Source organism: Panulirus ornatus, chromosome 1 (genome assembly GCF_036320965.1).
Source record: "Panulirus ornatus isolate Po-2019 chromosome 1, ASM3632096v1, whole genome shotgun sequence".
Taxonomy (NCBI): domain Eukaryota; kingdom Metazoa; phylum Arthropoda; class Malacostraca; order Decapoda; family Palinuridae; genus Panulirus; species Panulirus ornatus.
The window spans coordinates 68129146-68154680 of NC_092224.1; the positions used below are offsets into that span (position 1 = coordinate 68129146).

General features: G+C 38.7%; 1 protein-coding gene across 2 annotated transcripts in view; it reads left to right on the forward strand.

The window, feature by feature from the left end:
* The window catches only part of LOC139749370 (uncharacterized), a 47972-nt gene extending 23897 nt beyond the window's left edge, over positions 1–24075 (forward strand). For both annotated transcript variants that reach the window (XM_071663148.1, XM_071663157.1), the window contains exon 3: positions 23307–24075. In XM_071663148.1, coding sequence (XP_071519249.1) covers positions 23307–23480 — 174 coding nt within the window. In that variant the 3' untranslated portion in view covers positions 23481–24075. The remainder of the gene's footprint in view (positions 1–23306) is intronic.
* Positions 24076–25535: the final 1460 nt, after the last annotated feature.

The window sequence follows — 25535 nt, forward strand, 5'->3', positions numbered from 1 at the left end:
CGATACCTTGTGTCGATTTTAGTCTTAGAAAGCGCCTGAATTATTTTGGTATTTTATCTAAAACACTTTATTTGATTGCCTGGATGCCATAAAAACACAGGTCCTTAGTTTAGTTTATGATGAAATTATACTGACTGTGTCAAACTGCCTGGTGCAGAAACACCACAGGTTCCGTCCTGTCGATTTTAGTTCAAAAAGGCTTAACTTTGTATTTTATCTAACTACTTTATTTGACTCCTGATGCAAACAACACCACAGGTCCATTACCTGTAGTAGGATCTTTAGATTAGAAAAAAGACTCTGAATCACTTTTACTTTTATCTCAACAACTTCATTTTACCACTTTGATGCCAAAACAGCCACAGTCCGTACCTGTGTCGATTTTAGTCTGAAAAGCGCCTGATCATTTTGGTATTTTATCTCAACTAATTTATTTGACTGCCTGGATGCATAAAACACCACAGGTCCGTACATGTGTCGATTTTGTCTCAGAAATGCCCTGAATCATTTTGGCATTTTATCTCAACTACTTTATTTGACTGCCTGGATGCCATAAAACACACAGGTCCGTACCTGTGTCGATTTTAGTCTCAGAAAAGCGCCTAATCATTTTGGTATTTTATCTCAACTTCTTTATTGACTACCTGTATGCCATAAAAACACCACAGGTCCGTACCTGTGTGGATTTTAGGCTTAGAAAAAAACCCTAAATCACTTTAACATTTTATCTCAACAACTTCATTTTACCACTTTGATGCCAAAAAACACCACAGGTCCGTACCTGTGTCGATTTTAGTCTCAAAAGCGCCCTGAATCATTTTGGCTATTTTATCTCAACTACTTTATTTGACTGCCTGGATGCCATAAAACACCACAGGTCCGTACCTGTGTCGATTTTACTCTCAGAAAAGCGCCCTGAATCATTTTGGTATTTTATCTCAACTACTTTATCTGACTGCCTGTATGCCAAAAAACACCACAGGTCCGTACCTGTGTTGGTTTTAGTGTGAGAATAGGACCCTTACTAACTCTAGTGTTATATCTGAAATCCTTCATTTCACTGCCTGGGTAGCAAAAAACACCACAGGTCCGTACCTGTGTCGATTTTAGTCTCAGAAAAGCGCCCTGAATCATTTTGGTATTTTATCTCAACTACTTTATTTGACTGCCTGGATGCCAAAAAACACCACAGATCCGTACCTGTGTGGGTTTTAGGCTTAGAAAAAACCCATGAATCACTTTAACATTTTATCTCAAGATCTTCATTTTTCCACTTGATGCCAAAAAACACCACAGGTTCGTACCTGTGTTGATTTTAGTCTCAAGAAAAGCTCCTGAATCATTTTGGTATTTTATCTCAACTACTTTATTTGACTGCCTGGATGCCAAAAAAACACCACAGATCCGACCTGTGTGGAGTTTAGGCTTAGAAAAAACGCCTGAATACTTTAACGTTTTATCTCAACAATTTCATTTTACCACTGTGATGCCAAAAAACACCACAGGTCCGTACCTGTGGGTCGATTTTAATCTCAGAAAACGCCCTGAATCATTTTGGTATTTTATCTCTACTACTTTATTGACTGCCTGATGCCAAAAAACACCACAGGTCCGTACCTGTGTGGTTTTAGTGTGAGAAAAGTACCTTACTAACTCGTAGTGTTATATCTAAAATCCTTCATATCACTGCCTGGGTGGCAAAAAACACCACAGGTTCCGTACCTGTGTCGATTTTAGTCTCAGAAAAGCGCCCTGAATCATTTTGGTATTTTATCGCAACTACTTATTTGACTGCCTGGGATGCCAAAAAACACCACAGGTCCGTACCTGTGTGGATTTTACGCTTAGAAAAAACCCTTAATCACTTTAACATTTTATCTCAACAACTTCATTTTACCACTTTGATGCCAAAAAACACCACAGGTCCGTACCTGTGTCGATTTTAGTCTCAGAAAAGCGCCCTGAATCATTTTGGTATTTTATCTCAACTACTTTATTTGACTGCCTGGATGCCAGAAAAACACCACAGGTCCGTACCTGTGTTGATTTTTGCCTTAGAAAAAAACCCTGTATTACTTTAACTTTTTATCTCAACAACTTCATTTTACCACTCTGATGCCAAAAAACACCACAGGTCCATACCTGTGTCAATTTTAGTCTCAGAAAAGCGCCCTGAATCATTTTGGTATTGTATCTCAACTACTTTCTTTGACTACCTGGATGCCATAAAACACCACAGGTCCGTACCTGTGTTGGATTTAGGGTGAAAAAGGACCCTTACTAACTCTAGTGTTATATCTGAAATCCTTCATATCACTGCCTGGGTGGCAAAAAACACCACAGGTCCGTACCTGTGTCGATTTTAGTCTCAGAAAAGCGCCCTGAATCATTTTGGTATTTTATCGCAACTACTTTATTTGACTGCCTGGATGCCAAAAAACACCACAGGTCCGTACCTGTGTGGATTTTAGGCTTAAAAAAACCCTGAATTACTTTAACATTTTATCTCAACAACTTTATTTTACCACTTTGATGCCAAAAAACAACACATGTCCGTAGCTGCGTCGATTTTAGTCTCAGAAAAGCGCCCTGAATCATTTTTGGTATTTTATCTCAACTACTTTATTTGACTGCCTGTATGCCATAAAACACCACAGGTCCATACCTGTGTCGATTTTAGTCTTAGAAAAGCGCCCTGAATCATTTTGGTATTTTATCTCAACTATTTTTTCTGACTGCCTGGATGCCAAAAAACACCACAGGTCCGTACCTGTGTGGATTTCAGGCTTAGAAAAAAAACCTGAATTACTTTAACCTTTTATCTCAACATCTTCATTTACCACTGCCTGAGTGCCAAAAAACACCACAGGTCCGTACCTGTGTCGATTTTAGTCTCAGAAAAGCGCCCTGAATCATTTTGGTATTTTATCTCAACTACTTTATTTGACTGCCTGGATGCCATAAAACACCACAGGTCCATACCTGTGTTGGTTTTAGGGTGAGAAAAGGACCCTTACTAACTCTAGTGTTATATCTGAAATCCTTCATTTCACTGCCTGGGTGGCAAAAAACACCACAGGTCCGTACCTGTGTCGATTTTAGTCTCAGAAAAGCGCCCTGAATCATTTTGGTATTTTATCTCAACTACTTTATTTGACTGCCTGTATGCCAAAAAACACCACAGGTCCGTACCTGTGTGGATTTTAGGCTTAGAAAAAAACCCCTGAATCATTTTAACATTTTATCTCAACTTCATTTTAACACTTTGATGCCAAAAAACACCACAGGTCTGTACATGTGTCGATTTTAGTCTCAGAAAAGCGACCTGAATCATTTTGGCATTTTATCTCAACTAATTTATTTGACTGCCTGGATGCCATAAAATACCACAGGTCTGTACCTGTGTGGATTTTAGGCTTAGAAAAAACCCTGAATTACTTTAACATTTTATCTCAACAACTTCATTTTACCACTTTGATGCCAAAAAACACCACTGGTCCGTACGTGTGTCAATTTTAGTCTCAGAAAAGCGCCCTGAATCATTTTGGTATTTTATCTCAACTACTTTATTTGACTGCCTGGATGCCAAAAAACACCACAGGTCCGTACCTGTGTGGATTTTAGATTTAGAAAAAAACCCTGAATCACTTTAACATTTTATCTCAAGAACTTCATTTTACCACTTTGATGCCAAAAAACACCACAGGTCTGTACCTGTGTCGATTTTAGTCTGAGAAAAGCGCCGTGAATTATTTTGCTATTTCATCTCAACTAATTTATTTCACTGCCTGGATGCCATAAAACACCACAGGTCCGTACCTGTGTCGATTTTATTCTCAGAAAAGCGCTGTTAATCATTTTGGTATTTTATCTCAATTACTTTATCTGACTGCCTGGATGCCAAAAAACACCACAGGTCCGTACCTGTGTTGGTTTTAGTGTGAGAAAAGGACCCTTACTAACTCTAGTGTTATATGTGATATCCTTCATATCACTGCCTGGGTGGCAAAAAACACCACAGGTCCGTACCTGTGTCAATTTTAGTCTCAGAAAAGCGCCCTGAATCATTTTGGTATTTTATCTCAACTACTTTATTTGACTGCCTGGATGCCAAAAAACACCACAGGTCCGTACCTGTGTGGATTTTAGGCTTAGAAAAAAAACCCTGAATTACTTTAACATTTTGTCTCAACTTCATTTTACCACTTTGATGCCAAAAAACACCACAGATCCGTACCTGTGTCAATTTTAGTCTCAGAAAAGCGCCCTTAATCATTTTGGTATTTTATCACAACTACTTTATTTGACTGCCTGGATACCATAAAACACCACAGATCCGTACCTGTGTTGGTTTTAGGGTGAGAAAAGGACCCTTACTAACTCTAGTGTTATATCTGAAATCCTTCATATCACTACCTAGGTGGCAAAAAACACCACAGGTCCGTACCTGTGTAGATTTTAGTCTCAGAAAAATGCCCTGAATCATTTTGGTATTTTATCTCAACTACTTTATTTGACTGCCTGGATGCCAAAAAACTCCACAGGTCCGTACTTGTGTGGATTTTAGGCTTAGAAAAAAAATCCTGAATTACTTTAACATTTTATCTCAACAACTTCATTTTACCACTTTGATGCCAAAAAACACCACAGGTCCGTACCTGTGTCAATTTTCGCCTCAGAAAAGCGCCCTGAATCATTTTGGTATTTTATTTCAACTACTTTATTTGACTGCCTGGATACCATAAAACACCACAGGTCCGTACCTCTGTTGGTTTTAGGGTGAGAAAAGGACCCTTACTAACTCTAGTGTTATAACTGAAATCCTTCATTTCACTGCCTGGGTGGCATAAAACACCACAGGTCCGTACCTGTGTCGATTTTAGTCTCAGAAAAGCGCCCAGAATCATTTTGGTATTTTATCTCAACTACTTTATTTGACTGCCTGGATGCCAAATAACACCACAGGTCCGTACCTGTGTGGATTTTAGGCTTAGAAAAAACCCATGAATCACTTTAACATTTTATCTCAACAACTTCAATTTACCACTTTGATGCCAAAAAACACCACAGGTCCGTACCTGTGTCGATTTTAGTCTCAGAAAAGCGCCCTGAATCATTTTGGTATTTTATCTCAACTACTTTATTTGACTGCCTGGATGCCAAAAAACACCACAGGTCCGTACCTGTGTGTATTTTAGAATTAGAAAGAAACCCTGAATCACTTTAACATTTTATCTCAACAACTTCAATTTACCACTTTGATGCCAAAAAACACCACAGGTCCGTACCTGTGTCGATTTTAGTCTCAGAAAAGCGCCCTGAATCTTTTTGGTATTTTATCTCAACTACTTTATCTGACTGCCTGGATGCCAAAAAACACCACAGGTCAGTACCTGTGTGGATTTTAGGCTTAGAAAAAAACCCTGAATTAATTTAACATTTTATCTCAACAACTTCATTTTACCACTTTGATGCCAAAAAACACCACAGGTCCGTACCTGTGTCGATTTTAGTCTTAGAAAAGTGCCCTGAATCATTTTGGTATTATATCTCAACTACTTTATTTGACTGCCTGGATGCCATAAAACACCACAAGTCCGTACCTGTATTGGTTTTAGAGTGACAAAAGGACCCTTACTAACTCTAGTGTTATATCTGAAATCCTTCATATCACTGCCTGGGTGTCAAAAAACACCACAGGTCCGTACCTGTGTCGATTTTAGTCTCAGAAAAGCGCCCTGAATCATTTTGGTATTTTATCTCAACTACTTTATTTGACTGCCTGGATGCCAAAAAACACCACAGGTCCGTACCTGTGTGGATTTTAGAATTAGAAAAAACCCCTGAATCACTTTAACATTTTATCTCAACAACTTCATTTTACCACTTTGATGCCAAAAAACACCACAGGTCTGTCCCTGTGTCGATTTTAGTCTGAGAAAAGCGCCCTGAATCATTTTGCTATTTCATCTCAAGTAATTTATTTGACTGCCTGGATGCCATAAAACACCACAGGTCCGTACCTGTGTCGATTTTATTCTCAGAAAAGCGCCGTTAATCATTTTGGTATTTTATCTCAATTACTTTATCTGACTGCCTGGATGCCAAAAAACACCACAGGTCCGTACCTGTGTTGGTTTTAGTGTGAGAAAAGGACCCTTACTAACTCTAGTGTTATATCTGATATCCTTCATATCACTGCCTGGGTGGCAAAAAACACCACAGGTCCGTACCTGTGTCGATTTTAGTCTCAGAAAAGCGCCCTGAATATTTTGGTATTTTATCTCAACTACTTTATTTGACTGCCTGGATGCCAAAAAACACCACAGGTCCGTACCTGTGTGGATTTTAGGCTTAGAAAAAACCCTGAATCACTTTAACATTTTATCTCAACAACTTCATTTTACCCCCCCCCCCCCCCCCCCCCCCCCCCCCCCCCCCCCCCCCCCCCCCTTTTTTTTTTTTTTTTTTTTTTTTTTTTTTTTTTTTTTTTTTTTTTTTTTTTTTTTTTTTTTTTTTTTTTTTTTTTTTTTTTTTTTTTTTTTTTTTTTTTTTTTTTTTTTTTTTTTTTTTTTTTTTTTTTTTTTTTTTTGTGTGTTTTAGTGAGAAAAACCTAATCTTGTTTTATCTAAACTTCTATATCTGTGCAAAAACACCACAGGTCCTACTGTGTGATTTTAGCTCAGAAAAGGCCCTGAATCTTTTGGTATTTATTCAACTACTTTATTACGCTGGAGCAAAAACCACAGGTCCGTACCTGTGGATTTTAGCTTAGAAAAAACCCTAATATTTACATTTTACTCAAAACTTCATTTACACTTTGATGCAAAAAACACCACAGGTCCGTACCTGTGTCATTTGCTCAGAAAAGCCCTGAATCATTTTGGTATTTTATTCAACTACTTTATTTGACTGCCTGATCCAAAAACACCACAGGTCCGTACCTTTGTTTAGGGTGAGAAAAGGACCCTTAATCTAGGTTTACTGAAACCTTCATTTCACTGCCTGGGTGCAAAAAACACCACAGGTCCGTACCTGTGTGATTTAGTCTCAGAAAAGCCCGAATATTTGGATTTTATCTCAACTACTTATTTGACTGCCGGATGCCAAAAACACCACAGGTCCGTACTGTGTGGATTTAGGCTTAGAAAAACCCTGAATCATTTAACATTTTATCTCAACAACTTATTTACATTTGATGCCAAAAAACACCACAGGTCGTACCTGTGTCGATTTTAGTCTAGAAAAGCCCTGAATCATTTTGTATTTTATCTCAACTACTTTATTTACTGCCTGATGCAAAAAACACCACAGGTCCGTACCTGTGTATTTTAGATTGAAAAACGCCTTAACATTTTATCTCACACTTCATTTCACTTGATGCCAAAAAACACACAGGTCCGTACCTGTGTCGATTTTAGTCTCAGAAAGCCCTGAATCATTTTGGTATTTTATCTCAACTACTTATTGCTGCCTGGATGCCAAAAACACACAGGTCCGTACCTGTGTGGTTTTAGTTAGAAAAACCCTGTATTAACTTTTTCTCAACACTTCATTTTACCTGATGCCAAAAACACCACAGGTCCGTACCTTGTCGATTTAGTTAGAAAAGGCCCTGAATCATTTTGGTATTTATCTCAATACTTTATTTGACTGCCTGGATCCAAAAAACACCACAGTCCGTACCTGTTGTTTTAGGTAGAAAAGACCTACTAATCATTTTATCTAAACTTATATCACTCCTGGTGCAAAAAACCACAGTCCGTACCTGTGTCGATTTTAGTCTCAGAAAGCGCCCTGAATCATTTTGGTATTTATCTCAACTACTTTATTGACTGCCTGGATGCCAAAAAACACCACAGTCCGTACCTGTGTGGTTTTAGTTAGAAAAAACCCTAATCTTTAAATTATATCTCCATCATTTCCTGATGCCAAAAACACCACAGGTCCGTACCGTGTCGATTTTATCTCAGAAAAGGCCCTGAATCATTTTGGTATTTACTCAATATTTATTTGACTGCCTGATGCCAAAAAACACCACAGGTCGTACGTGGTTTAGCTAGAAAAACTTTTAACTTACTCAAATAAAGGATCGTTATATCTCGAATCTTTTGGTATTTTATTCACATCTTTATCTGACTGCCTGGATGCCAAAAAACTGGATGCCAAAAAAACCCAGGTCCGTACCTGTGTCGATTTTAGTCTCAGAAAAGCGCCCTGAATCATTTGGTATTTTATCTCAATACTTTATTGACTGCCTGGATGCCAAAAAACACCACAGGTCCGTACCTGTGTGGATTTTAGTTGAAAAAACCCTATACTTTAACTTTTATCTCAACAACTTCATTTTCCACTTTGTGCCAAAAAACACACAGGTCCGTACCTGTGTCATTTTAGTCTCAGAAAAGCGCCCTGAATCATTTTGGTATTTTATCTCAACTACTTTATTTGACTGCCTGGATGCCAAAAAACACCACAGGTCCGTACCTGTGTTGGTTTTAGGTTAGAAAAACCCTGTACTTAACATTTATTCCAAACTTCATTTACCTTGTGCAAAAACACCACAGGTCCGTACCTGTGTCGATTTTAGTCTCAGAAAAGCGCCCTGAATCATTTTGGTATTTTATCTCAACTACTTTATTTGACTGCCTGGATGCCAAAAACACCAAGGTCCGTACTTGTTGTTTAGGTAGAAAAACCTATACTTTATTTATTAAACTTCATTTACCCTTGGCAAAAAACCACAGGTCCGTACCTGTGTCATTTTATCTCAGAAAGGCCCTGAATCATTTTGGTATTTTATCTCACTACTTTATTGACTGCCTGGATGCCAAAAACACCACAGGTCGTATGTGTTGGTTTAGTAGAAAAACCCTTACTAACATTTATCTAAATCCTTCATTTCACTCTGGTGCAAAAACACACAGGTCTACCTGTGTCGATTTTGTCTAGAAAGCGCCCTGAATCATTTTGGTATTTTATCTCAACTATTTATTTGACTGCCTGGATGCCAAAAAACACCACAGGTCCGACCTGTGTGGATTTTAGTTAGAAAAACCCTAGAACTCATTTATTTATCTCAACATTCATTTACCTTGATGCCAAAAAACACCACAGGTCCGTACCTGTGTCGATTTTAGTCTCAGAAAAGGCCCTGAATCATTTTGGTATTTTATCCAACAACTTATTGACTCCTGGATGCCTAAAACACCACAGGTCCGTACCTGTTTGGTTTTAGATGTGAGAAAAGACCCTACTAACTTAGTTTTATTCTAAATCCTTCATTTACTGCCTGGTGCAAAAAACACCACAGGTCCTACCTGTGTCGATTTTAGTCTAGAAAAGCGCCCTGAATCATTTTGTATTATCTAACTACTTTATTTACTGCCTGATCCAAAAAACACCACAGGTCCTACCTGTGTGGTTTTAGTTGAAAAAGCCTATACTTAATTTATATCTACAACCTTCATTTACCCTGGTGCAAAAAACACACAGGTCCGTACCTGTGTCGATTTTAGTCTCAGAAAAGCCCTGAATCATTTTGTATTTTATCTCAACTACTTTATTTGACTGCCGGATGCCAAAACACCACAGGTCCGTACCTGTGTGGATTTTAGGTTAAAAAACCCTGAATACTTTAACTTTTATCTCACACTTCATTACACCCTTGATGCCAAAAAACACCAGGTCGTACTGTGCGTTTAGCCAGAAAATGCCTGAATCATTTTAGTTTTATCTACAACTTATTTACGCCTGTGCAGAAATACACAAGTCCGACCTGTCATTTTAGTCTTAAAAAGCCCTATATTTTGTATTTTATCTCAATACTATACTGCTGATCCAAAAAAACCAAGGTCCTACCTTGTGGATTTTGCTAGAAAAAACCCTTATTTTAACTTTTAATCCAACACTTCATTTTACCATTTTGAGCAAAAAACACCAAGGTCCTACCTGTGTGATTTTATCTCAGAAAAGCCCTGAATCATTTGATTTTATCTCAACTACTTTATTTGATGCTGATGCCAAAAAAACCACAGGTCCTACCTGTGTGGATTTTAGGCTTAGAAAAAAACCCTGAATCACTTTAACATTTTATCTCACAACTTCATTTTACCCTTTGATGCCAAAAAACACACAGTCCGTACCTGTGTCGATTTTAACTAGAAAAGCCCTGAATCATTTGGTATTTTATCTAAACTAATTTATTTTACTGCTGGATCTGTTATAAAACACCACAAGTCCGTATACCTGATGTCGATTAGTCTAGAAAAGGCCTGAATCTTTTGGTATTTTATCTCAACTACTTTATTTGACTGCCTGGATGCCATAAAACACCACAGGTCCGTACCTGTGTTGGATTTTAGGTGAGAAAAGGACCCTTACTAACTCTAGTGATATTATTATCTGAAATCCTTCATTTTCACTGCCTGGGTGCAAAAAACACCACAGGTCCGTACCTGTGTCGATTTTAGTCTCAGAAAAGCACCCTGAATCATTTTGGTATTTTATTCTCAACTACTTTATTAAACACCACAGGTCCGTACCTGTGTCGGATTTTAGTCTCAGAAAAGCCCTGAATCATTTGTATTTTATCTCAACACTTCTATTTGACTCTGATGCCAAAAAACACCACAGGTCCGTACCTGTGTGATTTTAGCTAGAAAAAGACCCTGAATTATTTATGATTTATCTCAACATACTTTATTTACTGCCTGGATGCCAAAAAACACCACAGGTCCGTACCTGTGTGGATTTTAGCTCTCAGAAAAGCGCCTGAATCATTTGTATTTTATCTCAACACTTTATTTACTCCTGATGCCAAAAAACACCACAGGTCCGTACCTGTGTGGATTTTAGGCTAGAAAAGCCCCTGAATCTATTTAGACTATTTTATCTCAATCAACTTCATTTACTCCTTGATGCCAAAAACACCACAGGTCCGTACCTGTGTGATTTTAGGTGTAGAAAAGCGACCCTGAATACTTTTGGTATTTATATCTCAACTCTTTATTTACTACCTGGATGCCAAAAAACACCACAGGTCCGTACCTGTGTCGATTTTTAGTTAGAAAAGACCCTGAATCTTTGTATTTTATCTCAACACTTCATTTGACTGCCTGAGTGCGAAAAAACACCACAGGTCCGTACCTGTGTCGATTTTAGTCTTAGAAAACCCCTGAATCATTTGTATTTTATCTCAACTACTTTATTTACTCACTGATTGCCAAAAAACACCACAGGTCCGTACCTGTGTCGATTTTAGCTCAGAAAAGACGCCCTGAATCATTTTGTATTTTATCTCAACTCTTTATTTGACTGCCTGGATGCCAAAAAACACCACAGGTCCGTACCTGTGTGATTTTAGGCTAGAAAAGCACCTGAACATTACTTAATTTTATCTCAACACTTCATTTACTGCCTTGATGCCAAAAAACACCACAGGTCCGTACCTGTGTCGATTTTAGTTCAGAAAAAGCCCTGAATCACTTTACTTTTATCTCAACTATTTATTCCACTTCTGATGCCAAAAAACACCACAGGTCCGTACCTGTGTCGATTTAGTCTCAGAAAGCGCCTGATCATTTCGTATTATCTCAACTACTTTATTGACTCCTGATGCCAAAACACCAATCGTACCTTGTGATTTTAGCTAGAAAAACCATAATATTAACATTTATCTCAACAACTTCATTTTACCACTTTGATGCCAAAAAACACCACAGGTCTGTACTTTTGTCGATTTTAGTCTCAGAAAAAAGCCCTGAATCATTTTGGTATTTTATCTCAACTACTTCATCTGACTGCCTGGATGCCAAAAAACACACAGGTCCGTACCTGTGTGGATTTTAGGATTAGAAAAAACCCTGAATTACTTTAACATTTAATCTCAACAACTTCATTTTACACTTGATGCCAAAAAACACCACAGGTCCGTACCTGTGTCGATTTTAGTCTCAGAAAAGCGCCCTGAATCATTTTGGTATTTTATCTCAACTACTTTATTTGACTGCCTGGATGCCAAAAAACACCACAGGTCTGTACCTGTGTGACTTTAGGCTTAGAAAAAAACCCTGATTACTTTAACATTTATCTCAACAACTTCATTTTACCACTTTGAAGCCAAAAAAACCAAGGTCCGTAATGTTTCGATTTTAGTCTCAGAAAAGCACCCTGAATCATTTTGGTATTTTATCTCAACTACTTTATTTGACTGCCTGGATGCCAAAAACACCACAGGTCCGTACCTGTGTTTGTTTTAGGGTGAGAAAAGGACCCTTACTAACTCTAGTGTTATATCTGAAATCCTTCATTTCACTGCCTGGGTGGCAAAAAACACCACAGGTCCGTTCCTGTGTCGATTTTAGTCTCAGAAAAGCGCCCTGAATAATTTTGGTATTTTATCTCAACTACTTTATTTGACTTCCTGGATGCCAAAAAACACCACAGGTCCATTCCTGTGTGGATTTTAGGCTTAGAAAAAACCCCTGAATCACTTTAACATTTTATCTCAACAACTTCATTTTACCACTTTGATGCCAAAAAACACCACAGATCTGTACCTGTGTCGATTTTAGTCTTAGAAAAGCGCCCTGAATCATTTTGCTATTTTATCTCAACTACTTTATCTTACTGCCTGGATGCCATAAAACACCATAGGTCCGTACCTGTGTCGGTTTTAGTCTCAGAAATGCGCCGTGAATCATTTGTAATTATTACCACTTGATTAAACCTATATAATCTTATCGAAAACATTTATATAAATATTCACACCCCTATCAACTGTTTTCAACTATTTTATATAATCCTCAAAAGCTTGTTTATAAATTACTAAATAATCAGATATCTCAACACTTTTATTTGCTCAAAAACCAAAAACACTAGATCGTACCTGTATTTTTAGTCTAGAAAAGACCCTAACACTAAAGTTTTTTCTAACTTATTTAACCTGTATGCAAAAAACACACAGGTCCGTACCTGATGTCATTTTGTCCAAGAAAAGGACCTGAGTCTATTGGTTTATTATTATCTTATAATTGCCCTGAACATGAAAAACACCCACAGGTCCGTACCTTTGTGATTTTAGGCTAGAAAAAAACCCTACATTAACTTTATTTATTCAAAACTTCTTTACCACTTTGAATGCAAAAAACACACAGGTTCCGTACCGTGTCATTTTACTCAGAAAGGCCCTGAATCATTTTGTACTTTATCTACAACTACTTATTTGACTTCCTGGATGCCAAAAAACACACAGGCCTTACCTGTGTAGATTTAGGCTGAAAAAAACCCTGAATTACTTTAACATTTTACCTCAACAACTTCATTTTACCACTTTGATGCCAAAAAACACACAGGTCCCTGGTCGATTTTAGTTAGAAAAAGCGCCTGAATCATTTTGGTATTTTATCTCAACTACTTTTCTGACTCATGGATGCCATAAAAACACCACAGGTCTACCTGTTTGGTTTAGGTAGAAAAAAACCCTTAACTTATTTATCAAAACCTTCATTTCAGCTTGATGCCAAAAAACACCACAGGTCCCCTGTGTCGATTTTAGTCTCAAAAAGCCCTGAATCATTTTGGTATTTTATCCTCAACTTAATTTTATCCTAATGCCAAAATACACCACGGTCCTAAAACTGTCTTGGTTTTAGTTAAGCCAAAAACCTTCTAATCATTTTATTTATACAACTTCTTTTTCCTGGATGCCAAAAAACACCACAGGTCCGTACCTGTGTCGATTTTAGTCTAGAAAAGACCCTGAATCATTTCTGATTTTATCTCAACTATTTAATCCTTGACACACTCGGATGGCAAAAAAAACACCCTAAGTCTCGTAACCTCTGTGATTTTAGGTTATAAAACTCCTTGAATTAACTTTACACTTATTCCAAAACTTCATTTTTCCACTTTGATGCCAAAAAAACCACAGGTCCGTCACCTGTTATTTTATCTCAGAAAAGCGCTCTGAATCATTTCGATTTTTATCTCAACTACTTTATCTGTACTCCTGGTGCCAAAAAACACCACATCGTACTCTTTTTTATAAGCTTAGAAAAACCATGAATACTTCAACATTTTATCTCAACAACTTATTTTACATTTGATGCAAAAAACACCAAGGTCTCTTGTCGATTTTATCTCAGAAAAAAGCCCTGAATCATTTTGGTATTTTATCTCAACTACTTCATCTGACTGCCTGGATGCCAAAAAACACCACAGGTCCGTACCTGTGTGATTTTAGGATTAGAAAAAACCCCTGAATACTTTAACATTTAATCTCAACAACTTCATTTTACCACTTGATGCCAAAAAACACACAGGTCCGTACCTGTGTCGATTTTAGTCTCAGAAAAGGGCCCTGAATCATTTTGGTATTTTATCTCAACTACTTTATTTGACTTCCTGGATGCCAAAAAACACCACAGGTCCGTACCTGTGTGGATTTTAGGCTTAGAAAAAACCCCTGAATTACTTTAACATTTAATCTCAACAACTTCATTTTACCACTTTGATGCCAAAAAACACCACAGGTCCGTACCTGTGTCGATTTTAGTCTCAGAAAAGCGCCCTGAATCATTTTGGTATTTTATCTCAACTACTTTATTTGACTGCCTGGATGCCAAAAAACACCACAGGTCTGTACCTGTGTGGACTTTAGGCTTAGAAAAAAACCCTGAATTACTTTAACATTTTATCTCAACAACTTCATTTTACCACTTTGATGCCAAAAAACACCACAGGTCCGTACCTGTGTCGATTTTAGTCTCAGAAAAGCGCCCTGAATCATTTTGGTATTTTATCTCAACTACTTTATTTGACTGCCTGGATTGCCAAAAAACACCACAGGTCCTTACCTGTGTGGATTTTAGGCTTAGAAAAAACCCATGAATAACTTTAACATTTTATCTCAACAACTTCATTTTACCACTTTGATGCCAAAAAACACCACAGGTCCGTACCTGTGTCGATTTTAGTCTCAGAAAAGCGCCCTGAATCATTTTGGTATTTTATCTCAACTACTTTATCTGACTGCCTGGATGCCAAAAAACACCACAGGTCCGTACCTGTGTGGATTTTAGGCTTAGAAAACACCCTGAATTACTTTAACATTTAATCTCAACAACTTCATTTTACCACTTTGATGCCAAAAAACACCACAGGTCCGTACCTGTGTCGATTTTAGTCTCAGAAAAGCGCCCTGAATCATTTTGGTATTTTATCTCAACTACTTTATCTGACTGCCTGGATGCCAAAAAACACCACAGGTCGTACCTGTGTGGATTTTAGGCTTAGAAAAAACCCTGAATACTTAACATTTTATCTCAACAACTTCATTTTACCACTTTGAATGCCAAAAAACCACCACAGGTCCGTACCTGTGTCGATTTTAGTCTCAGAAAAAGCGCCTGAATCATTTTGGTATTTTATCTCAACTACTTAATCTGACTGCCTGGATGCCATAAAACACCACAGGTCCGTACCTGTGTTGGTTTTAGGAGTGAGAAAAGGACCCTTACTAACTCTAGTGTTATATCTCGAAATACTTCATTTTCACTGCCTGGGAGGCAAAAAACACCACAGGTCCTTACCTGTGTCGATTTTAGTCTCAGAAAAGCGCCCTGAATCATTTTGGTATTTTATCTCAACTACTTTATTTGACTGCCTGGATGCCAAAAAACACCACAGGTCCGTACCTGTGTGGATTTTAGGCTTAGAAAAAAACCCTGAATTACTTTAACATTTTATCTCAACAACTTCATTTTACCACTTTGATGCCAAAAAACACCACAGGTCCGTACCTGTGTCGATTTTAGTCTTCGAAAAGCGCCCTGAATCATTTTGGTATTTTATCTCAACTACTTTATTTGACTGCCTGGATGCCATAAAACACCACAGGTCCGTACCTGTGTTGGTTTTAGGGTGAGAAAAGGACCCTTACTAACTCTAGTGTTATATCTGAAATCCTTCATTTCACTGCCTGGGTGGCAAAAAACACCACAGGTCCGTACCTGTGTCGATTTTAGTCTCAGAAAAGCGCCCTGAATCATTTTGGTATTTTATCTCAACTACTTTATTTGACTGCCTGGATGCCAAAAAACACCACAGGTCCATACCTGTGTGGATTTTAGGCTTAGAAAAAACCCCTGAATCACTTTAACATTTTATCTCAACAACTTCATTTTACCACTTTGATGCCAAAAAACACCACAGGTCTGTACCTGTGTCGATTTTAGTCTTAGAAAAGCGCCCTGAATCATTTTGCTATTTTATCTCAACTAATTTATTTGACTGCCTGGATGCCATAAAACACCACAGGTCCGTACCTGTGTCGATTTTAGATCAGAAAGCGCCGTGAATCATTTTGGTATTTTATCTCAACTACTTTATTTGACTGCCTGGATACCATAAAACACCACAGGTCCGTACCTGTGTTGGTTTTAGAGTGAGAAAAGGACCCTTACTAACTCTAGTGTTATATCTGAAATCCTTCATTTCACTGCCTGGGTGGCCAAAAACACCACAGGTCCGTACCTGTGTCGATTTTAGTCTCAGAAAAGCGCCCTGAATCATTTTGGTATTTTATCTCAACTACTTTAATTTGACTGCCTGATTGCCAAAAAAACACCACAGGTCCGTACCTGTGTGGATTTTAGGCTTAGAATAAACCCATGAATCACTTTAACATTTTATCTCAACAACTTCATTTTACCACTTTGATGCCAAAAAACACCACAGGTCCGTACTGTGTCGATTTTAGTCTCAGAAAAACGCCCCTGAATCATTTTGGTATTTTATCTCACCTACTTTATTCTGACTGCCTGGATGCCAAAAAACACCACAGGTCCGTACCTGTGTGGATTTTAGGCTTAGAAAAAACCCTGAATCACTTTAACATTTTATCTCAACAACTTCATTTTACCACTTTGATGCCAAAAAACATCACAGGTCTGTACCTGTGTCGATTTTAGTCTGAGAAAAGCACCCTGAATCATTTTGCTATTTTATCTCAAATAATTTATTTGACTGCCTGGATGCCATAAAACACCACAGGTCCGTACCTGTGTCGATTTTAGACTCAGAAAAGTGCCGTGAATCATTTTGGTATTTTATCTCAACTACTTTATTTGACTGTCTGGATACCATAAAACACCACAGGTCCGTACCTGTGTTGGTTTTAGAGTGAGAAAAGGACCCTTACTAACTCTAGTGTTATATCTGAAATCCTTCATTTCACTGCCTGGGTGGCAAAAAACACCAGTGGTCCGTACCTGTGTCGATTTTAGTCTCAGAAAAGCGCCCTGAATCATTTTGGTATTTTATCTCAACTACTTTATCTGACTGCCTGGATGCCAAAAAACAGCACAGGTCCGGACCTGTGTGGATTTTAGGCTTAGAAAAAAACCCTGAATTACTTTAACATTTTATCTCAACAACTTCATTTCACCACTTTGATGCCAAAAAACACCACAGGTCCTTACCTGTGTCGATTTTAGTCTCAGAAAATCGCCCTGAATCATTTTGGTATTATATCTCAACTACTTTATTTGACTGCCTGGATGCCATAAAACACCACAGGTCCGTACCTGTGTTGGTTTTAGGGTGAGAAAAGGACCCTTACTAACTCTAGTGTTATATCTGAAATCCTTCATATCACTGCCTGGGTGGCAAAAAACACCACAGGTCCGTGCCTGTGTCGATTTTAGTCTCAGAAAAGGGCCCTGAATCATTTTGGTAGTTTATCTCAACTACTTTATTTGACTTTCTGGATGCCAAAAAACACCACAGGTCCATACCTGTGTGGATTTTAGGCTTAGAAAAAACCCCTGAATCACTTTAACATTTTATCTCAATAACTTCATTTTACCACTTTGATGCCAAAAAACACCACATATCTGTACCTGTGTCGATTTTAGTCTTAGAAAAGCGCCCTGAATCATTTTGCTATTTTATCTCAACTAATTTATTTGACTGCCTGGATGCCATAAAACACCAGAAGTCCGTACCTGTGTCGATTTTAGTCTCAGAAAAGAGCCGTGAATCATTTTGGTATTTTATCTCAACTACTTTATTTGACTGCCTGGATACCATAAAACACCACAGGTCCGTACTTGTGTTTGTTTTAGGGTGAGAAAAGGACCCTTACTAACTCTAGTGTTATATCTGAAATCCTTCATTTCACTGCCTGGGTGGCAAAAAACACCACAGGTCCGTACCTGTGTCGATTTTAGTCTCAGAAAAGCGCCCTGAATCATTTTGGTATTTTATCTCAACTACTTTATTTGACTGCCTGGATGCCAAAAAACACCACAGGTCCCTACCTGTGTGGATTTTAGGCTTAGAAAAAACCCCTGAATCACTTTAACATTTTATCTCAACAACTTCATTTTACCACTTTGATGCCAAAAAACATCACAGGTCTGTACCTGTGTCGATTTTAGTCTGAGAAAAGCGCCCTGAATCATTTTGCTATTTTATCTCAACTAATTTATTTGACTGCCTGGATGCCATAAAACACCACAGGTCCGTACCTGTGTCGATTTTAGACTCAGAAAAGCGCCGTGAATCATTTTGGTATTTTATCTCAACTACTTTATTTGACTGCCTGGATACCATAAAACACCACAGGTCCGTACCTGTGTTGGTTTTAGAGTGAGAAAAGGACCCTTACTAACTCTAGTGTTATATCTGAAATCCTTCATTTCACTGCCTGGGTGGCAAAAAACACCAGAGGTCCGTACCTGTGTCGATTTTAGTCTCAGAAAAGCGCCCTGAATCATTTTGGTATTTTATCTCAACTACTTTATTTGACTGCCTGATTGCCAAAAAACACCACAGGTCCGTACCTGTGTGGATTTTAGGCTTAGAAAAAACCCATGAATCACTTTAACATTTTATCTCAACAACTTCATTTTACCACTTTGATGCCAAAAAACACCGCAGGTCCGTACCTGTGTCGATTTTAGTCTCAGAAAAAAAGCCCTGAATCATTTTGGTATTTTATCTCAACTACTTTATCTGACTGCCTGGATGCCAAAAAACACCACAGGTCCGTACCTGTGTGGATTTTAGGCTTAGAAAAAAACCCTGAATTAATTTAACATTTTATCTCAACAACTTCATTTTACCACTTTGATGCCAAAAAACACCACAGGTCCGTACCTGTGTCGATTTTAGTCTCAGAAAAGCGACCTGAATCATTTTGGTATCTTATCTCAACTACTTTATATGACTGCCTGGATGCCAAAAAACTTCACAGGTCCGTACCTGTGTGGAGTTTAGGCTTAGAAAAAAAACCCTGAATTACTTTAACATTTTATCTCAACAACTTCATTTTACCACTTTGATGCCAAAAAACACCACAGGTCCGTACCTGTGTCGATTTTAGTCTCAGAAAAGCGCCCTGAATCATTTTGGTGTTTTATCTCAACTACTTTATTTGACTGCCTGGATGCCATAAAACACCACAGGTCCATACCTGTGTTGGTTTTAGGGTGAGAAACGGACCCTTACTAACTCTAGTGTTATATCTGAAATCCTTCATTTCACTGCCTGGGTGGCAAAAAACACCACAGGTCCGTACCTGTGTCGATTTTAGTCTCAGAAAAGCGCTCTGAATCATTTTGGTATTTTATCTCAACTACTTTATCTGACTGCCTGGATGCCATAAAACACCACAGGTCCGTACCTGTGTTGGTTTTTTGGGTGAGAAAAGGCCCCTTACTAACTCTAGTGTTATATCTGAAATCCTTCATTTCACTGCCTGGGTGGCAAAAAACACCACAGGTCCGTATCTGTGTCGATTTTAGTGTCAGAAAAGCACCCTGAATCATTTTGGTATTTTATCTCAACTACTTTATTTTACTGCCTGATTGCCAAAAAAACACCACAGGTCCGTACCTGTGTGTATTTTAGGCTTAGAAAAACCCCATGAATCACTTTAACATTTTATCTCAACAACTTCATTTCACCACTTTGATGCCAAAAACACCACAGGTCCGTACCTGTGTCGATTTTAGTCTGAGAAAAGCGCCCTGAATCATTTTGGTATTTTATCTCAACTAATTTATTTGACTGCCTGGATGCCATAAAACACCACAGGTCCGTACCTGTGTCGATTTTAGTCTCAGAAAAGCGCCCTGAATCATTTTGGTATTTTATCTCAACTACTTTATTTGACTGCCTGGATGCCATAAAACACCACAGGTCCGTACCTGTGTTGGTTTTAGGGTGAGAAAAGGACCCTTACTAACTCTAGTGTTATATCTGAAATCCTTCATTTCACTGCCTGGGTGGCAAAAAACACCACAGGTCCGTACCTGTGTCGATTTTAGTCTCAGAAAAGCGCCCTGAATCATTTTGGTATTTTATCTCAACTACTTTATTTGACTTCCTGGATGCCAAAAAACACCACAGGTCCGTACCTGTGTGGATTTTAGGCTTAGAAAAAAACCCTGAATCACTTTAACATTTTATCTCAACAACTTCATTTTACCACTTTGATGCCAAAAAACACCACAGGTCCGTACCTGTGTCGATTTTAGTCTCAGAAAAGCGCCCTGAATCATTTTGGTATTTTATCTCAACTACTTTATTTGACTGCCTGGATGCCATAAAACACCACAGGTCCGTACATGTGTCGATTTTAGTCTCAGAAAAGCGCCCTGAATCATTTTGGTATTTTATCTCAACTACTTTATCTGACTGCCTGGATGCCAAAAAACACCACAGGTCCGTACCTGTGTTGGTTTTAGTGTGAGAAAAGGACCCTTACTAACTCTAGTGTTATATCTGAAATCCTTCATTTCACTGCCTGGGTGGCAAAAAACACCACAGGTCCGTACCTGTGTCGATTTTAGTCTCAGAAAAGCGCCCTGAATCATTTTGGTATTTTATCTCAACTACTTTATTTGACTGCCTGGATGCCAAAAAACACCACAGGTCCGTACCTGTGTGGATTTTAGGCTTAGAAAACCCCTGAATCACTTTAACATTTTATCTCAACAACTTCATTTTACCACTTTGATGCCAAAAAACATCACAGGTCTGTACCTGTGTCGATTTTATTCTGAGAAAAGCGCCCTGAATCATTTTGCTATTTTATCTCAACTAATTTATTTGACTGCCTGGATGCCATAAAACACCACAGGTCCGTACCTGTGTCGATTTTAGTCTCAGAAAAGCGCCGTGAATCATTTTGGTATTTTATCTCAACTACTTTATCTGACTTTCTGGATGCCATAAAACACCACAGGTCCGTACCTGTGTTGGTTTTAGGGTGAGAAAAGGACCCTTACTAACTCTAGTGTTATATCTGAAATCCTTCATATCACTGCCTGGGTGGCAAAAAACACCACAGGTCCGTACCTCTGTCGAATTTAGTCTCAGAAAAGCGCCCTGAATCATTTTGGTATTTTATCTCAACTACTTTATTTGACTGCCTGGATGCCAAAAAACACCACAGGTCCGTACTTGTGTGGATTTTAGGCTTAGAAAAAAACCCTGAATCACTCTATATTCTATCTCAACAACTTCATTTTACCACTTTGATGCCAAAAAACACCACAGGTCCGTACCTGTGTCGATTTTAGTCTCAGAAAAGCCCCCTGAATCATTTTGGTATTATATCTCAACTACTTTATTTGACTGCCTGGATGCCATAAAACACCACAGGTCCGTACATGTGTCGATTTTAGTCTCAGAAAAGCGCCCTGAATCATTTTGGTATTTTATCTCAACTACTTTATCTGACTGCCTGGATGCCAAAAAACACCACAGGTCCGTACCTGTGTTGGTTTTAGTGTGAGAAAAGGACCCTTACTAACTCTAGTGTTATATCTGAAATCCTTCATTTCACTGCCTGGGTGGCAAAAAACACCACAGGTCCATACCTGTGTCGATTTTAGTCTCAGAAAAGCACCCTGAATCATTTTGGTATTTTATCTCAACTAATTTATTTGACTGCCTGGATGCCATAAAACACCACAAGTCCGTACCTGTGTCGATTTTAGTCTTAGAAAAGCGCCCTGAATCATTTTGGTATTTTATCTCAACTACTTTATCTGACTGCCTGGATGCCAAAAAACACCACAGGTCCGTACCTGTGTTGGTTTTAGTGTGAGAAAAGGACCCTTCCTAATTCTAGTGTTATATCTGAAATCCTTCATTTCACTGCCTGGGTGGCAAAAAACACCACAGGTCCGTACCTGTGTCGATTTTAGTCTCAGAAAAGCGCCCTGAATCATTTTGGTATTTTATCTGAACTACTTTATTTGACTGCCTGGATGCCAAAAAACACCACAGGTCCGTACCTGTGTGGATTTCAGGCTTAGAAAAAAACCCTGAATCACTCTAACATTTTATCTCAACAACTTCATTTTACCACTTTGATGCCAAAAAACATCACAGGTCTGTACTTGTGTCGATTTTATTCTGAGAAAAGCGCCCTGAATCATTTTGCTCTTTTATCTCAACTAATTTATTTGACTGCCTGGATGCCAAAAAACACCACAGGTCCGTACCTGTGTGGATTTTAGGCTTAGAAAAAACCCTGAATTACTTTAACATTTTATTTCAACAACTTCATTTTACCGCTTTGATGTCAAAAAACACCACAGGTCCGTACCTGTGTCGATTTTAGTCTCAGAAAAGCGCCCTGAATCATTTTGGTATTTTATCGCAACTACTTTATTTGACTGCCTGGATGCCAAAAAAAACCACAGGTCTGTACCTCTGTGGATTTTAGGCTTAGAAAAAAACCCTGAATTACTTTAACATTTTATCTCAACAACTTCATTTTACCACTTTGATGCCAAAAAACACCAGAGGTCTGTACCTGTGTCGATTTTTGTCTGAGAAAAGCGCCCGGAATCATTTTGCTATTTTATCTTAACTAATTTATTTGACTGCCTGGATGCCATAAAACACCATAGGTCCGTACCTGTGTCGATTTTAGTCTCAGAAAAGCGCCGTGAATCATTTTGGTATTTTATCTCAACTACTTTATCTGACTGCCTGGATGCCATAAAACACCACAGGTCCATACCTGTGTTGGTTTTAGGGTGAGAAAAGGACCCTTACTAACTCTAGTGTTATATCTGAAATCCTTCATATTGTTACGAATACATGTGTTTGTGTCCACATGGTTCGTATATGTGTCTTGGTGTATCTCTGTGTATGACGTGTCCTGGGTGTAGGGAGCGGCTTCTATCGGCCCGGATCTCACCCTCCCTGACCGTGTTGATTGCCTTAGTAATCATGTCTTGACCCAGACCTTGACCAGCCCTGTAACACCCAAACGTCAGGTCGACGGCGTCAGCTCAACGGCGTCAGGTCCAACCATGGGAACTGCTACGGTATGTCGTCACGTGCGCTCGCTGCCGGTGTGGACAAAGGAACAGAGGAGGCTGGATGCACGCCACATGTGTAGGCCGGACCTTAGGCCTCCTTCAGCCAATCAAGTCGAGGAGAGGGCGTGACAACCAGTCTCTTGACCTATCAAGGGCAATTGTGTCATTGTGACCTATAGTAGAACTAGGTGGCGGGTCGAGGCGTGGCCAGCTGTTCCTGCCTTGTTGGTCATTCAGATAAAAGCTCAGACGATCGTCTGAGACCTTGATTCCTTCACCTGTGTCGAGCCCAACTAAAGGTAATGTAGGCTTTCCCTGTCTCGAACCCCGTAGCCACCGCTGCCCTAGGTTGTAAGATGTTACTGTGTCCCGTCAAGTATGACTAGGTTGTAAGATGTTTACTGTGTCATGCCAAGCTTAACTAAGTGTAATGATATGTTACTGTGTCAAGTCAAGCTTAACTAAGTATAACAATGATGTTACTGTGTTGCGTCAGGTTAGCTAAGTGCAACGATTGTTACTGTGTCACGTCAGAATCTAACTAAATGTAATGCTATCGAGCAAAGTGTCAACGGAAAGAGATCTCCTGGTTTGAAATCTTATCTGGAATTGTTAACATATGTTCAATGTTAAACTCATGTTCAGTGTTAACGTAAATGATTCGTGCCTGATTTATGTGTTCACCTTGTACATTTGAATTCTTTTCATTATAAGTAATTCTAACCTTGATGTTTGTTTAACCCTATAACGTTAAGATAGCGTTATCCTGAGTTGTGCTATATTACAAATCTACCGTCCTTGCAAAGACGAGGACCAGTAGAGTATTTGTAACATATATATGTTGCTGGCGACCTTGCTATAATAAGTGCTGAGTTCGTAACAATATAAATTGGCGACCCTGCCAGGATATATTATATTTGAATTCGTAACAATATCACTGACTGGGTGGCAAAAAACACCACAGGTCCGTACCTGTGTCGATTTTAGTCTCAGAAAAGCGCCCTGAAACATTTTGGTATTTTATTTCAACTACTTTATTTGACTGCCTGGATGCCAAAAAACACCACAGGTCCGTACCTGTGTGGATTTTAGGCTTAGAAAAAAACCCTGAATCACTTTACATTTTATCTCAACAACTTCATTTTACCACTTTGATGCCAAAAAACACCACAGGTCCGTACCTGTGTCGATTTTAGTCTCAGAAAAGCGCCCTGAATCATTTTGGCATTTTATCTCAACTACTTTATTTGACTGCCTGGATGCCATAAAACACCACAGGTCCGTACCTGTGTCGATTTTAGTCTCAGAAAAGCGCCCTGAATCATTTTGGTATTTTATCTCAACTACTTTATCTGACTACCTGGATTCCAAAAAACACCACAAGTCCGTACCTGTGTGGATTTTAGGCTTAGAAAAAAACCCTGAATTACTTTAACATTTTATCTCAACAACTTCATTTTACCACTTTGATGCCAAAAAACACCACAGATCCGTACCTGTGTCGATTTTAGTCTCAGAAAAGCGCCCTGAATCATTTTGGTATTTTATCTCAACTACTTTATTTGACTGCCTGTATGCCATAAAACACCACAGGTCCGTACCTGTGTGGATTTTAGGCTTAGAAAAAAACCCTAAATCACTTTACATTTTATCTCAACAACTTCATTTTACCACTTTGATGCCAAAAAACACCACAGGTCCGTACCTGTGTCGATTTTAGTCTCAAAAGCGCCCTGAATCATTTTGGCATTTTATCTCAACTACTTTATTTGACTGCCTGGATGCCATAAAACACCACAGGTCCGTACCTGTGTCGATTTTACTCTCAGAAAAGCGCCCTGAATCATTTTGGTATTTTATCGCAACTACTTTATCTGACTGCCTGTATGCCAAAAAACACCACAGGTCCGTACCTGTGTTGGTTTTAGTGTGAGAATAGGACCCTTACTAACTCTAGTGTTATATCTGAAATCCTTCATTTCACTGCCTGGGTAGAAAAAAACACCACAGGTCCGTACGTCTGTCGATTTTAGTCTCAGAAAAGCGCCCTGAATCATTTTGGTATTTTATCTCAACTACTTTATCTGACTGCCTGGATGCCAAAAAACACCACAGGTCCGTACCTGTGTGGATTTTAGGCTTCGAAAAAACCCTTGAATCACTTTAACATTTTATCTCAGCAAC